The sequence below is a fragment of the Gavialis gangeticus genome, unplaced genomic scaffold (genome assembly GCF_001723915.1).
Source record: "Gavialis gangeticus isolate Ggan-Ray unplaced genomic scaffold, GavGan_comp1, whole genome shotgun sequence".
Classification (NCBI taxonomy): Eukaryota; Metazoa; Chordata; order Crocodylia; family Gavialidae; genus Gavialis; species Gavialis gangeticus.
The window spans coordinates 175,224,401-175,240,575 of NW_017729022.1; the positions used below are offsets into that span (position 1 = coordinate 175,224,401).

At 43.0% G+C, this 16,175-nt stretch overlaps 1 protein-coding gene across 5 annotated transcripts in view; it reads right to left on the reverse strand.

The window, feature by feature from the left end:
- Positions 1–16,175, reverse strand: part of CDC42BPA (CDC42 binding protein kinase alpha) — a 457,009-nt gene that overhangs the window by 45,067 nt on the left and 395,767 nt on the right. For 4 of the 5 annotated variants that reach the window (XM_019516553.1, XM_019516552.1, XM_019516556.1 and 1 more), the window contains exons 22-26: positions 13,310–13,348; positions 8,533–8,652; positions 6,216–6,296; positions 2,015–2,120; positions 1,214–1,350 (exon numbers count right to left, since the gene is read on the reverse strand). In XM_019516553.1, coding sequence (XP_019372098.1) covers positions 1,214–1,350; positions 2,015–2,120; positions 6,216–6,296; positions 8,533–8,652; positions 13,310–13,348 — 483 coding nt within the window. The remainder of the gene's footprint in view (positions 1–1,213; positions 1,351–2,014; positions 2,121–6,215; positions 6,297–8,532; positions 8,653–13,309; positions 13,349–16,175) is intronic. The other variant, XM_019516554.1, reaches the window with a different exon arrangement.

The following is a 16,175-nucleotide window of genomic DNA, read 5'->3' on the forward strand; positions in this document are numbered from 1 at the left end:
CCTTCCCTCCATGGTGGTAGTGCCCTCCAGGCAGCACCAGCCCGCTAGCAGCCCACCTAGGTGGCCCTGTGAGGTGCTGCTACCACAGAGGGAAGGACCGGGTCCCACCCGCAGTTCTGGGGCTGCTGAGCCTGCTGGCAGCTTACCCTTTGGCTGTGGGAGACACGGGCAGGGTCTACAAAAAAAAGGACTGGGCCTTTCACTGTAACAGTGATGGAAGCCCCAAAATTAAACGGTGGATTTTTAATCACTTTAATTAAAAATCCACCGTTTCAATTTAGGGGATTAAACCCCTGTCATGTGTAAAAGTGGCCCAGGTGTGGAGCCCAGGTATCAGATTTAAACTCCACATTGTATTTTCAAAAACCTGTCCCCACCTCATTCTTCCGTATCCAGAAACTCATGAAAAACAAACAAAGGGCATTTATACACATACTTTTTTCCAGCCACGTGCCAGAGATCCACCACTTTGAAGCAATCTCAATTAATTGAGTCTGCTCCACCTGTGAACTGAAGTGAATTGTACTGCGTCATGTGCAGTTGTGTAAGTGGTAAAATGTGCATCAGTGCGCAGAAAATGGTGGCGGTGTGCTTTTGAACTAAAGCACCTCCAAGATGTTTTAGTACAAAAGCGTGCTACCACCATTTTCTCAGTGCATTTTTCAAAGCACCTGGCACTGCAACGCATGCAGGTGTAAAAATGCCAGAAGATACTGATATGAAGAGAAATAAAATCTTACAACGCTAAGTCACTGGCTTTGGTAGAAAATGAGGTAACACCTGGTAGCTGTTTGGTGTTCTCAATCCAGTGCCCATATAATTAGGAAACTACCACTATAACTAAGACAGAAAGAACTACCATCATAATGCAAAAGTCCAGAGACTGACCTGAAGACTGAAACAGTCTCTCAGGTTAGAGGTAGTCTCTCCCAGGTAGGTTCAGAGAGCACATTGACACAACAGAATGAAATAAGTTTGCTGCTGCCAGTGCTATATCTGTTCTGTGAATAACTAGAGATCTTCAACCTCCAAGGTTGCCACTTTAAAATAAAAACATATATATAATATGTACATGTGCATGCATGTGTGTATATACATCCAGTAACACACACTCACATAGACACACATGCAGACTTATTGAGAAATAGACTTTTAAAGCTTAGAATCAGGGCAGTTAACCCCAAGCAGCTCAAAACAATCTCCTGATACTTACTCGGACATGACCTTCATATGCAGTCCCTATACCTTTCTGTGGGTCTATCCCCAGAGGACCCTTGGTCTGTTCAGGTGGAATTGGGCACACTGCTGGGGCCTTGTCTGCACAGGTCACATGGCATGAGAATCCACAAACTTACCAGGAAAGGGGGAGGAAAAAGGAATCAATAACTCACATAAAATCTGTCTTCTTATGCGATTTGAAAATTAGGACAATAACGTGTATAAAGGAAGTAACTCTTTTGAAGCACATTCAATTGGCTAGTAATTCAATTATTTCAGTAAAGCTTTCTATAGTGAGAGGAAGAAAAGTAAAGTTCTTCATCAGTAGCTGTAAATTTTTGGACTTGAAAACTATATTGGCTACAAATAAATCTAAATTAATTCAATCTTGAAGGAATTTAAAATGGCTAACTGAATGGCAATTTTCCTTTTATTTTTCTCACATGCCAAATTCATTTTATCATCAGTACATTTGACTTCTGTATATGTCTTTGGTTCCATTAAACTAAATTAAGGTAAACTTTTCCACCATCAATTATTATGTTCTATATATTTCCCAGCAGACCAATTTCAGCTAATTATACAGTCCATTGCACAAAATTCTCCTTGTAACCCACCCAAAATGCTTAGCTACCACTGTTACAAGACAACAATAAGACTAGAAAACATAATTTAAAGGTAAGCATTACAGAATGGATTATTTCAGCATAATAGTAAAATTGCTTGCATAGTTTTCAATAACACCATCTGTAAGACCATAGGCACTTAAACTCATGTTTATTTTGGTTAGACTTACCTTCACAGGTGCAGCCCTGTCTTATCAAACCAACCATCAGAGATGTGCACTGATTGCATTTTGTAGGTGTATTAAAAGATTTCACTACAAACTGATGGGCCTTAGGCTGGGAAACAAACAGATACAGATGTTAGCTGCTAGCAACATACTACCATCACTTGTTGTGCAGACAGACCTAATGAAAAATGTATGTGGGGTTTAAATCTTGTGGTAGCAAAAATTAGGATTGTGCACATAATTCCTGAGCTGAAAATTGACCTTATTTTAGTTACCCATTCTTTAAAAAATTAAAATATTATGGATTGCTATCAACTAATTTCTCTTGGTACTGTCCTCTGGAAAAAAATATTTAGACTTGCACCTTGTCCCAGTACATAAATTGGCTGCCATTTTTTAAAGGAAGATGGGTATGGTCTGTCTATAAATGTCTCCCTGTTGTAGAAGCACACTTTAGAGGTTGCATTTTTTGAGCTGCTGGGCAGGCAGGAGTTTTATTATAAAGGTAGAAAGTCTGCCAGAAGAGAAAAGTCATACTGGAATGCATCACCGTAGTTTAAAATTCTGACTTGTTTACTACAGTGGATAACAGAGTTCAGTTTCATGATGTGAGGGGTGGGTGATTCTGTGATGCTGGTGGTAAAAAAGTGTTTAAGGTAAGAGAGTGCATGAGGCTGATTTTCAAAGGACTCCCCTCTCCTTGGCTCCTGGGAGCCTGCACAGTATTAAGTGAATGCATTCTCGCTCCACAAGATTGCCATGCAGTCACAAAGACAGCAAAGTCCAGTGGCTGCCCATGTATGCATGATGAACATTAGGGGTGTGTGAAGTGGGCAGTATTCAATTTGGATTTGGCCTGATTTGGGGGACAGTGATTCGATTTGCTGATTTGGATCACTGTCCCAATTTGATTTGGCTGAATCTGAAGATTTGATTCTGATTTGGAGAATCAATGATTTGGCCATAGACACAGTTTTATGCTTTTTCTACATACCTCAAGGTACCAGGTGCAGCTAGTGAATGCTGAGATGGCGGGGCGGATGGAGCGTCCCACAGGAGTGCCCACGTGCTTAGCAGTGGACCTGGAAGTGGACCAGAAGTAGTTCCAGTCCACTTCTGGGTCTGCTGCTGAGCGCACGGGGGAAACTTCCCTGCATCCCCCCAAAACGGTGATCAGCTGTGGGGGGACCCCGGGTGCCCCCCAGACCCAAGAGGCACCAGTTGCTGAGCTGGGGGGGGCGGGTCCCCCACACACTCTGCAGAGGACCCGGAAGTGGACTGGAAGTACTTCTGGTCCTCTTCTGGGTCTGCTGTCAAGTGTGTGGGGGACCCCCCTGCACTCCTGTGGGACGCTCTATTCACCCCACCATCTCAACATTCACGAGTCGTGTCTGGTACCTTGAGGTATGTAGAAAAAACAAAGCAGTGTCTATGGCTGAATCATCAAATCTCTCCAAATCTCTCTGAATTGAATTAGAGGCTTCCGATTTGATTTGGAGAGATTAATGGGTCTCCTGATTCAATTCAGTTTTGGAGATTCGGCCGCCAAATCAGGCTGAATCTCCTCCGAATCAAATCAGCAACCAAAACTTTGCACAGTCCTAAAGAACGCAATGATTTGCCAAAGAGTCTACATGATGTCTGCGTGGCTCCTGCATGTATTTCCAGATCTGATTCTTTCCAGGTCTGCCTAAGAAGTACAGAGCCTTTAGTGGTGTGGGAAAGAGAATGCTTTCCTACTGAATGTTTTGTGAGTGCAAAAGAGCATTCAGCTATATGAATACTGTGTATGACTTGAGGCAGGGAGACCTTACTCAGATTTTTTTGATGGCTTGGAATATAATTTCCTTGAATCTGGCTTTATAAGACATTTATCAATTTACCATATTTACCTGAATCCCAGATGACTTTGAATTTAAGACGATCCCCCCCAGACCCCCTAAGAATTAGATTCTATACATGCAAAATTATAAATTTGTTATAATTTTCCATGTATAGAATCTAATCAGAGGAAGTTTGTCTTCAGTTTGTCCCCTCACTGCTGTGGCAGGGAAAGTAGCAGCAGGGGCCAAGGAGCCAGACTGCTAATGCTTCCTCCTCCCCTTGCCCTGAATGCTCATCCTTATCTCCCTATGCTTGTGCCTGACCTCTACCCCCACCAATTGCACCCCCCAGTGCTTGCCTCTCTTTCCTCATGCCTTTTGCCCCCTATCGCCTGTCTCCGATGTCCCCTGCTCCTCTTGCCCCTGTGCCTGCCTCCCATCCCCTGCTCTTCACTGCCACCTGCCCCCCACCTGTTTTCCCCCTCCTGCCTGCTTTCTGCTCTTTTCAGCCCACACTGCTGCTTGACCCTGGCCCCATGCCCCCACCCTGGGTCTGCAGCCCCCTTCCACTGCTTACCTTTTGCTGCTCTCTGCTCCCACTCCAGGGCTCTCAATAGTGGCGGAGGCCCCAGGCCAGCCAGGCAGAAGTAGCAGTGGCAGCTCTGGGTCTGGACAAGCTGGGGCTAGAGCTGCAGCAGAAGGTAACCAGTGGAGGGGGAAGCAGACTGGAGGCATGGGGAACAGGCTGCATGGTCTCCCTCATGCTCCCCCAAGCTGCACAAGTAGGTTTCCCCTGTGCATTCCCCCTACCACGTGGACTCCCCATGCTCCCTTGGCTACATGCCCCCTCCCCTGTCCCACAAGCCACCCTGGCCAAGGGCAGGCGGTGGTTCAGATCTGGCTTTGACTTTAAGCTTCAGGCTGAATTGAGAGCTAAGCCACTGCCTGTTCTAGGCTGGTATTCAAATCTAAGATGAGGCTTTTATTAACCCATGGTTTTTTGGGGGGAAAAACCCTTCATCCTGGGTTTGAGTAAATAGGGAATTCTTATGACTGCCTCTTTGATTCTTGTCCAGACGGCTGTCTGACTACAGGCTGATATCTATTTTTGAAACTCAAGAGAAACAAAGCTTCATGTTACAAAGCTCTTGAAAGCTGAATATAGGATGACCATTTAGACAAATCAATTATTATTTAGCATCACGGTGGTGCACTCCCAAAACCAGACTGAGGCTGAGGGTCATTTTTTTCTTAAGGTTTCAAAACTTCAAAACATTTTTGTTCTGAGTTTCAAACATGGCATTAGAATGATATATTGGTCTGCAGGCAGGTCCATTCCATTGCTTAAGTAGACTTCGGTGCTATTTTGTGGTTTTCCATTATGGGTTTAAGATGCTGACACAGTCACCAGCTGCAGCATACATGTCTTTTGTACTGACAGTATTTCTATACAGAAGAGTTCCCAGGAATCATTTCAGAAATACAGTTAACTGGAAGAAGCTAACATTTTCAGAAGGGACTTCAGCTCCTAAGTCACTCAGGCACTTCTGAAAATTTTATGCAGTAAACTCTTTCTTTAAAACCTATGCATAGTTTCCCACTTGTTTGAGTATATGGAGTTAATGGAACTTGTCAACCATGGATGAAATTAATTCCTCTGACTGATATTACATCCAAGTACATGGTCTTTATGCAACTGGAGTGCAGGAAGGCTGAAGAGCAAAAATACATTTTCCCCACCCAGAGTTGTAATGTGCTACCCCTCTCCCCCCTGGTTACAAAAGCTGTTGGGAGGGTCCTGGATTTATGTAGACACTAATTCATAGCTCCTTCACTGGCTCACTTGCACGTGCCCTAAAAATGCTTTCTCAGGCAGGCCCCACAATGTCTGGCTAGCAAAAGGATCAGTTCTGGAGCATGCAAGGGATCTATGTAAGCACCCAGGCATGGGTGCTTCCAGCCACACCCAGCACAGTCTATGTATATGATTAAAGTAGTATGGAGCTTTTTGCACTATTCTTTCTTACAAACAGTGAATTCCATGACTAAGCCTGAATTTCTTCATCTAGAAGAAAGCTTCTCATTTAGACAGATGAATAAAGCAGATGAAAACTGTCCCATTATCGTTCTCTATATTTTTTTCTTCCTTTACTTCCTAGTTCTGTAAATTCTCTCTAATGGTCCAAGTTGATAATTTTCCTGTGGCCAAATACCCATAATAATCTCCATGTGGTCTTTTTATTTGAAATCAGCTACTATTTAATATAATTCTTCCTCCCACACCAGCATTTCTAGGATTTCTAACAATTTTCCTAATCTTCTGTCCTGGAGTGAAATCTGTCCTCCTTCATTACAAGTTTTTAGACGGTTTGACTGACTACCTTTGGTGCTGAGAGTCCTGAACCAATATACGCTGTCCTCATGGTTGGTGTGTGAACTGAACGTGGAGGATGATCTGTGACCTAAACGCAACCCCCCCAAAAAGAAGTAAGACATCAGTGTCATATAGTATCAAAAGCTTCCTGACTAAAACCAAAAGGCTACAAAAACCAATTACAAAGCAACTACAATAGGCATACTGATTAACATAAAGGAAAAACTCAGTAACATAAAATGAATTTGTAGGTCTCAGTGTAACAGGGGGGCTACTGGGGCTGATCTCCGCGAGGCCCGCCCACCTGTTCCTGGGCTAACTGCCTGCCTTCTTGCCCGCCATACCTTGGTCTTGATTAATTAATAGATGTAATTAAGCGGGAGGCTGTCCATTTTCTGCCCTGCTGCTAGGGGGCGCTATCTGCAGTTTCATTCCTCCCCTACACTGCAGCCCAAGCCTTGCTGATGACATCATGATGTTCTCATACACGCCAGTCCCCCACTATGGGGCCCAGAATGCTACTGTAGGACCCCACCTGGGTTCCTCCCTTCAGGCAGACTCTGCCGCCATCATACCAGGCCATATATCACCCTGCCATCAGTTCCCCTTCAGGTGTGGTCCCCTCACTGGGACCTTCGGCTCACACTAGCCCCGGCCCACCTCCAGGCCAGTCAGGACCCCAGGCTCTTGGGGCATCCCTCTCAGTGGCCCTCCTTGCCCTTCTGACCTTCCTGGTCCTGGCCCCCACCTGGGCCAGTCAGGGGAAGCTCTGGCAGGCCCTGATGTATGACCCATATTCTTATCCCAGGGTCCCCCTCTCTGGGTCCTCCTTTATGGACGTGGGGAGCTGGGGTACCTCACATCATGACTGGTGCCTCAGGGTCTCACAGGGGACTCTCACTCCCCGCCCCCCGGGTAGCAGGTCGTGGTGCTATGACTAGTGTTATCTTTGACCCACACTCTGCCTCCCAACAGTGCAGGACTTACTGGGGTCAGGACTCAGCTCTCTCACCCTCTGGTTGAGCCCCACTCTCCCTTCACAGGGCTTCACATCGCCCTCTCTCTGGGGCTTCTGATCACTGCCCCCTCTCGCTGTGGTTCCACAGCTCTGCCCCCCTCACACTGGGGGCTGCACATGCTGCCCTCCTCAAACTGGGGGCTCCACACTGCTTGTAACGCCCCCTTTACTTGGGGTCTCGGGGCTTCCCTCCACAGGTGGGCTCAGGTGGCCGTAGCCATGCCTGGCCCCAACTCTCCTCCTCGGGGTCTCAAACCCCCACAACTACCTCCGGTGTACCGCGACCCACCCTAAGGTGAGGGCTAGGGGTTAAGGTGCCCCAATCCGCCTTTCACCAGGGTGATCAATGGCCTGGCATTACCTGGGGGCTCCCACACCACTGGGAGCCCCACCAGGCCACCCACTCCCGGCAGGGTGTAGTTTTCGGTCGTACCCAGGACCAGGAGCCTCCTACCATTCCCTCCAGCTCCTCCCTTACCTCCAGATGAAACTCAGCAGCCCTCAGGCCAGGTGATGTTGTTGTCTCTCCACGAGCAGCCAAACTGACTTGTTTATATAGGCAGCCCTGAGCCTAAAATGGCTGCCCTCATTAGGTACTTGGAGGCTGCCAGCTCCAGGGCCTTAAAGTGGCAGGCACACCTAGTGCCCCACCACACTCAGCATAATAACTGAAATGTATGATTTCTCTCTTACAGGTGTCAAGAAATAGTCTAGAGAAAACGTATTAATTTAATACTAATTAAACTTATTTCACCTTTACTGAATCTCTCCTAATTTTCTGCTTTAAAATATATTTATCCAGTCAAGATTTAAATTATTTCAACAAAGTGATACAGGAGGCACCCTATTATAGGCACTGAGACTTATTTATAGTTTGCCTTGCTATGGTTTTGAACTATGATTCAGAATAAGTCATAAAACAAAACTATAGTGTTAACTTTTAGTACAGACTTCTTAAATATATAAAAATATATACCAGGACGGAGGACATATTGTACCTATCAGTTCATTCCATGTACATTCCTCAGCCCCAATCTTTCTTGAAATTTAATATGATCCAGGTAGACAAGGTTCTTTGGGTAAATCTGATATCTTTTATTAGACCAACTCAAATCAGGTGGTATTCATCACAGTGAGGAAGGCCCATGTTTAAATCCATGAATAGCCCATACTTGCAAAAAGCCTCTGCACTAGAGTGAATGTCACCCTAAACTCAAAGAGAATAAACACTATTTGCAGTAGTCATTTTTGCATGAAATAAGCACTTAGTTTAGGAGTAAAAGATCAAAGCATCAGCACCGAGTACCTCAATTGGTTCAATGTCACTAGCTGTGGAAGGAGACCTAGATCTTGAATGGAGGTGAGACTTGATATCTTCATCCCGTGAAGGCGTGTTAGATAATGTGAAGTTCTCAACTGAATCAATCTAGGGAAACAAGTCAGAAGAAAAACAAACAAAAAGAAATCAAGACATCAAGACTTTTACTAACACACTACTTTTCTCAAGGAAGAGATGGAGCAGTAGAGTTTGGGAGAGAGAACAATCATATAATTACAATTTTAACCATTTTTGTAAGGAATGTAAAGGGCTTCAAAAACTGAATTTCCAAAAAATGACTAATCTAAGATTTCAATGGGACTATTTACATGCCCAAAGTTAAGCATACGTGCAAGTGTTTGCAAGCTCTGAGCTCTAAGAAGCTCTTGCAGAGGCTGATTACACACCATTTTCAAAGGCCGAATTAGACTGTATTTTCAAATTCTATTCTCTTTGATAAAGAGACTGCAGTAAGATTCCCAGTATCAGTCCCTACACAGCCCATATGAAAGCAGAATGAGTTCAATGAGACTGGGAACTAGTACAATGATCCCAGTGAAGATTTGGACTTCAACTGGAAAGATGCAAGTATTTTAAATTAGAAAATTCACTTTTCCTAAGGCAATGCAATTTGGACAAAATTTAATGAAAAAATTGTAAGAAAATAGTTAAAACATTGAATATCTTGAATATTTTCCTCTTTGACAATTCTTAAGGACTGGATCATTCATACTGGATCATTCATACTATTAATACTATTCCAGTTTGGCAACCCCATCTCCTTTCCAAATCCCCTCCAAGTAATGAAAAATGCTCACCTTTGCATTTCTTTTTCAGTTACTGATTACTAAATTATTATGAAATCACTAAACTCAGAAATTATACACTTCCTCTGTTAGGGATACCACTTTTTTTTCTACAGAAAGGAGTGTTTTATGGGAGATGTTTCTATGCATTTTTGAATTGCAAGAAAGTAAAGGCATCCATAGCATGGATGCAACTAGTAGAGAGTTGCAATGATGATTAATCTTAACTGAGCCACTGAAATAAATAACAGAGTATGACAGCAAGATTACATCTTGTTCTGTTGCACTGGACTGTAGTCAATATAACTGAAAATCTTGGAAAAAATGAAAACAATGCATCTCCATCTCTGGTGAACTTTCCTATCTCTCTCTCTCTATATATATATATTTTAAACGGCAGGATAACTAGATGACTCTCTCTCTATTAACAACCAAACTACTGTGAATAGTGGGGCTAGATTGCATGTCCGTGTATTCTACAGATGTATTACAAGATGTCTTTTCCAATCTTTCCTCTCTATTTCACTGAACATTCTTGTTGGGTCACCTGTGATCAGCTACCTTGGTAATACAAGAAAGAACTGCCCAGAAACAATATATTAACTTTTTTGAAGCTGCTATTGCACCTTGGAATGGCTTTCCTTCAGCACCAAAAGACTCCACAAATTGGATTACCCTTCAAGAAGTGTTCCATTCCCAAGCCACCAGCCTGGAACATGCATGTGCAGTTTTTAAAACTATATTCATAGTAGTGAACAGGTGTAACTGTAGATTTTTATAAACTATGGGGAAGTATTCTAATTTCTAATTTTTATAAATGCTTTGAACTGTTTTAGTGTGGTTGGTGGAGAATGCTCTTCAGCTTAAGAAACCCAAGACAGAGTAAGATGACTGTAAGTTGTTCTGGTCCATGCACTCCCTTTTCATATTGAAAGGTAAAAAGTCCTACTTACCAATACACCTGTTTGCTACATGTAGATCATGTGTTTCAAGCATTTCGGCAATTATTAGCAATAAGCAAACATTTTTTGTGCTTAGGTGCAAATTGTAACTCCAAACCCACAGTAACACCAAAAACTTCTGATGCTTTAAAGTAATCACATTTTAGGCTATGTGACAATGTCCCTTCAGGTATTTAAAAATCCAAATATGGCACTGTTTGGCACCTACTCAAAACCTCTATAACCAGAAGTAAGAGCTTTTTCCTGGCACCAATTTTTAAAACACCCAAACAATTAAATTGCAAGTGATTTTTGTTATAGTGGGAAAGAGATGTACTCTTGAAGTTAAATTTGGAGATCTAATCTGGAGTGACATATTTCAGTTCAATCAATGTAATACGAAAGAATGGAATCTTCTGGATTGATAAACTTCCCCTTCAACCTAATGCTTGCATACCAAAGCTGAGTCCCTTGAAAGAGGTATTGCAATTGTAGTAGAAACTATGAAATCTTCCTGGAGAGATCTATAAAACTTTTTGTGTTTAGTAGGTATCTACTGTACTAGTAGCAACTGCAGTTATGAAAATTAAAATTAACTTAGTACCTGACCCAGCACTACTGAAAGCAAAGACAGCTTTGCCATTCAAAAGATACTGTATCAGGAGCAGGGCCTTAGCTGACTGGATAGTGCGGTAGTTCCAGTTTAGTTCCTACTGCTGGCTGCTTGTACACCTGACGGGAGTTCAGTTCCCCTAAATTTAAATGGTGGGTTTTTAATTGGTGGGTTTTTAATTGTGAAGATTTAAAACCCACCGTTTCAATTTAGGGGCCTCCATCACTGCTACAGTGAGGGACCTGATCCTTTTTCTATTTTTTCTGGCAAAGCTTGCCCATGGCCAGGGTGTGAACTTCCAGCGGCTCCTGAGCTGCGGGGGACCCTGGTTCTTCCTTCTGTGGTGGCAGTGCTCCCTAGGGCCATCTGGGTCGGCTGCTAACAAGCCGGGTGCTGCCCCAACTCGGGCTCGGGGAACAGTTGGATTGGGCTGGGTGCTGCCTCCAAGCTGGGGCAGCACCTCACTGCTAGCAGCCCACCCAGGTGGCCCTGGGGGTGCCGCCCCCATGGAGGGAAGGACTGGGGCCCTCCACAGGGGCTGTTCAGCCAGCCAGCAGCTTGCTCTCTGGCTGCAGGCAGGCTCTGTGGGGGAAAAAAAGTGGTGAGAGTCTTGGCAGGTTTCCAGTGCCCCATGCACTATCCCTGCCACCTTCCCATCACCTGGGACCACCCAGGAACGCCCTGGAGCAGCGCAGGAAGGTGGCACGAGAGTGGCTGGGTGTGCTGATGGCTGGAGGTAGCAGGGACGGTGCATGGGGTGCTAGAAGCCCACCGAGCCTGAGCTTCCCCAAACACGCCCAGGCTTCCAGCACCCCATACACTGTGCTTCCAGGTCACCCAGTTTTCCTCCTGCCATCTTCTGGCACTGTCCCAGGGGCAAGCCAGCATGTTCCTGGGCAGTCCCAGGTAGCAGGAAAGCTGTAGAGGTCAGTCCATGGGGTGCTTGAAGCCCACCAAGCCTCTCACCACTTTTTTCCCCCCCTGCAGAGCATGCCTGAGGCAGGGAGTCCTGTGGATGGATGTATCGTTGCAATTTGTTACATAGCAAACTAATATACATTGGGATGTGTTTTAGCTTGGTACATAACAAAGTCATTTAATTCACAATATGCCATGCCACATGTACAGTGTGAAGAAATTAAGCACAATACACCACTGCACATGTAAAGTGTGACACGATTAAACCGCTAAAAAGGACAATTTCATCATGTGTACAAGCACCCATTAAGGTTAATTAGCACAAAAGCAAGCTGGCTGCACCAGTATTTAAGGCCTGAGTTGACCATATTAAGATCTTTAAATTGTTCTTAAACCACTATATGCCTAAGGGATTGTTAAAAGTACATATTGTGTGAACCACTTCTCCAGCCATTTTTCATGAAAATAGTCTTCGTGACTTCCACAAGACTGCATCCCTTAAAGGCGATAAGATTTAGCCTACAGGCTGCAGTTTAGTAAAACATGTAAGTGGGTCCTTAAGTTGATTCTTGTTGATCAAAGCATTTAAGTGTATGCTGAATAGGCCTTCTGAATCGGAGCCATACTGCTTAAATAGTAGGAAACACTGTGCACTGTAAACTGATAAAGAAAATATAATAATTTATGGATTTAACTGTACCATTAATGTTATGATTAGAGAGATTAAAGATTATTAGTCTTATTATGGAATATTACTATCATTGCTAGTTCCAATTGTATTTTGTTATATTTACCTAGATATTTGAATGTGCATATGTGGATCTATCTGTATTCCATTTAATGCTCAATACCATATAATCATATGTATATATCCATTACAAATTTAAAAATACCTCAGTGCTTAAAGATTTTTAATAGAATACACCTTAGTTTGTGCTTCTCCAACAAATGTTCCAGACCTTTTGGGTACTACAGCTTACTTTAATTACCTGTTTTCCATTACATACATATTTTTTAAAGAAAGCATATCCAGACCATAATATTTCCTGAATACGTCTCCTGGTTGCCAAATGTCTATTATCTATAGGAAATTCCTGCAAATCTCTCCCAGGGAGCTTTCCTAATGCAGTGGAAGCAAAGAGGCCCCCACTCTGCTCATCTTTCCCTAATGTGCTTCTATCTGATCCATTCTTATAATGAGCTTTTGCAACATTTCCCTTTCAAATCCAAAGAAATAACCCAGCATCTGTAGTTACTATGGCATTATGGGCACAGAGTTTTCCCAAATGCAGTATTCCTAAAGCTTTTAACTCACAGCCTTAAAACAATGAAAAGGCACAGCAGCAGCAGCAGCAGCAGCAGCACAAGACATGCAGTGAAGTAAAATACAAGCCATAAATAGTCAACATAGAATGGTCTACACATTCAACAGTCATGTACGCCACAGGCAAAAATAAAGGGCCACACAGAGTAAGACAGCCTCTTACACGTCTGCCTTTGTTAGCTGGAATACAGGAAGGAGAGCGCTTTAACAAAGAGAGGAGGAGAACATGTTACAAAGCTTAACACAACAGCACACGTATCAGCTCAGAATATCCATCACTGTATTTATAGACAACGTGTATACACACACAATTATATACAGTGTTACAAGTAATTGAAAGACAATGTTTTCTCTACTTTGGGACTGTCATTCATAAGAAGGAACACCAAGACAAAAGAACACAGGAGGGAAAGTTATTTCACAGCCTTCAATTTTACACTGGACAATAAAGCTGTACAATGCAGACTCCATAAAACCACCTGTGCATGACTCGCACAATTCATATCTTTAGCACTATCCAAGAGATGGATAGTTTCTTCTCTTGGAGGCCCAGTATGTTTAATTTGATATACCAACACGCACAGTAATTCTTCCAAATGTCAGGAATGATCAGTGTGTAGGCACAGCCAGGGTTTTTACTATAAAAGGTTGTGAACCACCATTGAACATTTCAAAGTTGTGAGCATGTGTTTCAAACAGAGACAGTGTAGGAGGGCGAGATTCAGTCAGTGCTTCATGCACTACTCCTACTAAGGCCAATGGGAATTTTGAATGAGAACTGATCATAGGATAATACATGAATAACGTATCAGATTTAATCACTCAGGGGATGGTGAGATGCGTAAGTCTAAGCCTTGCAAAAGGCATAGCGCTGCTAATACAAGGTGTTTCTTGGTGAAAATGAGACCTCTATAGTTTAGCCCTGAGGTTGAGGACATGTAAGAGATACAACTCCTACAAAGCTTGAGAAGGCTTTCAATTGAGAGAGAAAGAACCACAAAAGCCTTCAGATTACCTGCTGCTCCAACCAAATATTTCCCTCTGTTGATACATGGAGGACTATTTTGAACCAAAAGTAAAAGTGAATTGTCAGCACAGCAAAATATCATTCTTGCTTCTTAGGCATCTGTAAACTCCAGTCAGCAGCAGCTGGAGCACAGACTTATATTTTTAGTTTTCTCCAGAAGATATAGGGAAATTATAGTCTTTCTGGCTAAAACAAATTAAAACAAACTAAACAAATTTACTACTGGCTGCAAACATCCAAGTTATTTGGATGTCAGAGATACAAGCCAGAGTGCATATATATATTAGTTGGCCAAATTCTATGTTGATTTACCCCCATGTGATTAGAGACTCCAGCAGACTTGCAAAATGTGTAAAATAAGGGCTCAGCTGGCTCACTATCTTGAGCTCTTCAGCTATTAACAGAGGTGTAACTAGGAATTTTGATGCTGTGGGTGGGGGAGGTGAAAAAGGTAGGTGCCAAATAAAAGACACTAGGTGTGTTGAGTGCTTACCTCCCTACATAGGGGCTGCTGTACCTGCAGCAGTGCTGGCTGCTGCTGCTTCAGTGGGAGCAACCTGAACATGGGGCACTGCTGCAACATCAGTGCCACACATGCCCCCTCAGCTGGTGCTCCTCTTGCCCATACCTAGTTATGCAGTCAGCAGCATTTCACGGTGAAGCGCAAAGGTTATGTGTGTAAGGAGGAGAGGATACCAGCAATTTAAAACATGTATTCATATCTGATCCCAAACACTAGAGAGGCTGCCCCAAACCTCAAGTGATGTTGGAGGGACTGCGATTTTTTGAACAACTCTAACTAACTGCTCTGTCTTTCCATGTACTCTCAGATTTATTAAGCAGCAATTTTGGCCCTAGAACTGGCACACCTTTTAGGACACACTACACAAAAGGCATTCTTCTTCAAAGATACCACTCTCAGAGAGACTGTATAGAGGATGGAGGCCAGGGTCTAAGTCTAAGGTAGTGATAGTATTTTTATTATTTAAGTTCTGATTAATATAGTAATTTAAAATGTGTTCAACGGACCTACAGCACAGAACATGGCTACTTATAACTACATTTTTAATTACAATTTCTGTTTGATTTTGCCAACTCAGAAGAGGTGTTTATTGTCTTACTGGATAAATTCAATCACAATCAAATAAATGAAAATGTCATATTCAGGTCTGCAGAAAAAAGAGCATTAAGAACAAAGCAAATATTTCATGTATGAGTATACTTTTGTTAGTCCCCCCATCCTGTGCACTCTTCTGATGTCATTCTTTAGTCCCTTATAAAGGCCTCTACTTCAACTGTGTGTGTGTGTGTGTGTGTGTGTGTGTGTGTGTGTGTGTGTGTGTGTGTGCGCGCACGCGCACGCGCGCGATTTCATATTTACTCATGTCTCTTATAAGTAAGTTTACAAGCCTGAGAATAAAATACTGGAAGACTAACAAGATAATGATAATTACCTTTAGTTCCCTCTAAACAAAAATTAAAGTATTAACTATACTCCCTAACATGTACTTCATTACTCATCTAAAATATTTTGAGAAGGGTGTAATATGTGTTTTTCATGGTTTATTAAAGGGAAAGATGCACCGGTTGACCTTTGCTTAATGCTTTCCCACCAAGTAGACCACTCCTTTTCAACCCAAATAGAGCAATATGATGTTCAAGATGTATTATAATGTTAACAAGAGGGTAAATTACATATTAGTATCTTTGGACATAAGAATATTTCAAAGGTGTCAGAAAGGCAACTCTTTGGCTGCATCCACACATGCAGGCATGTACACGCAGGCATGTGTGGTTTGTGGCACCACAAACTGCATGTGTGGAACATTAAAATGTGCCCCATTTGCAAATTTGCAGGAGGGGTTAAAATTTGCTACCAGGATTTCCCAGTAGCAAAAAAAAAAGTGGCACAGAGTACGGGAAAATAGTGCATGCTGGAACAAACAGAGGCTTGGTCCTCCAGTGGCAGTCAGAGTGTCCCCTGCCAGTCACAGTGTCTCTA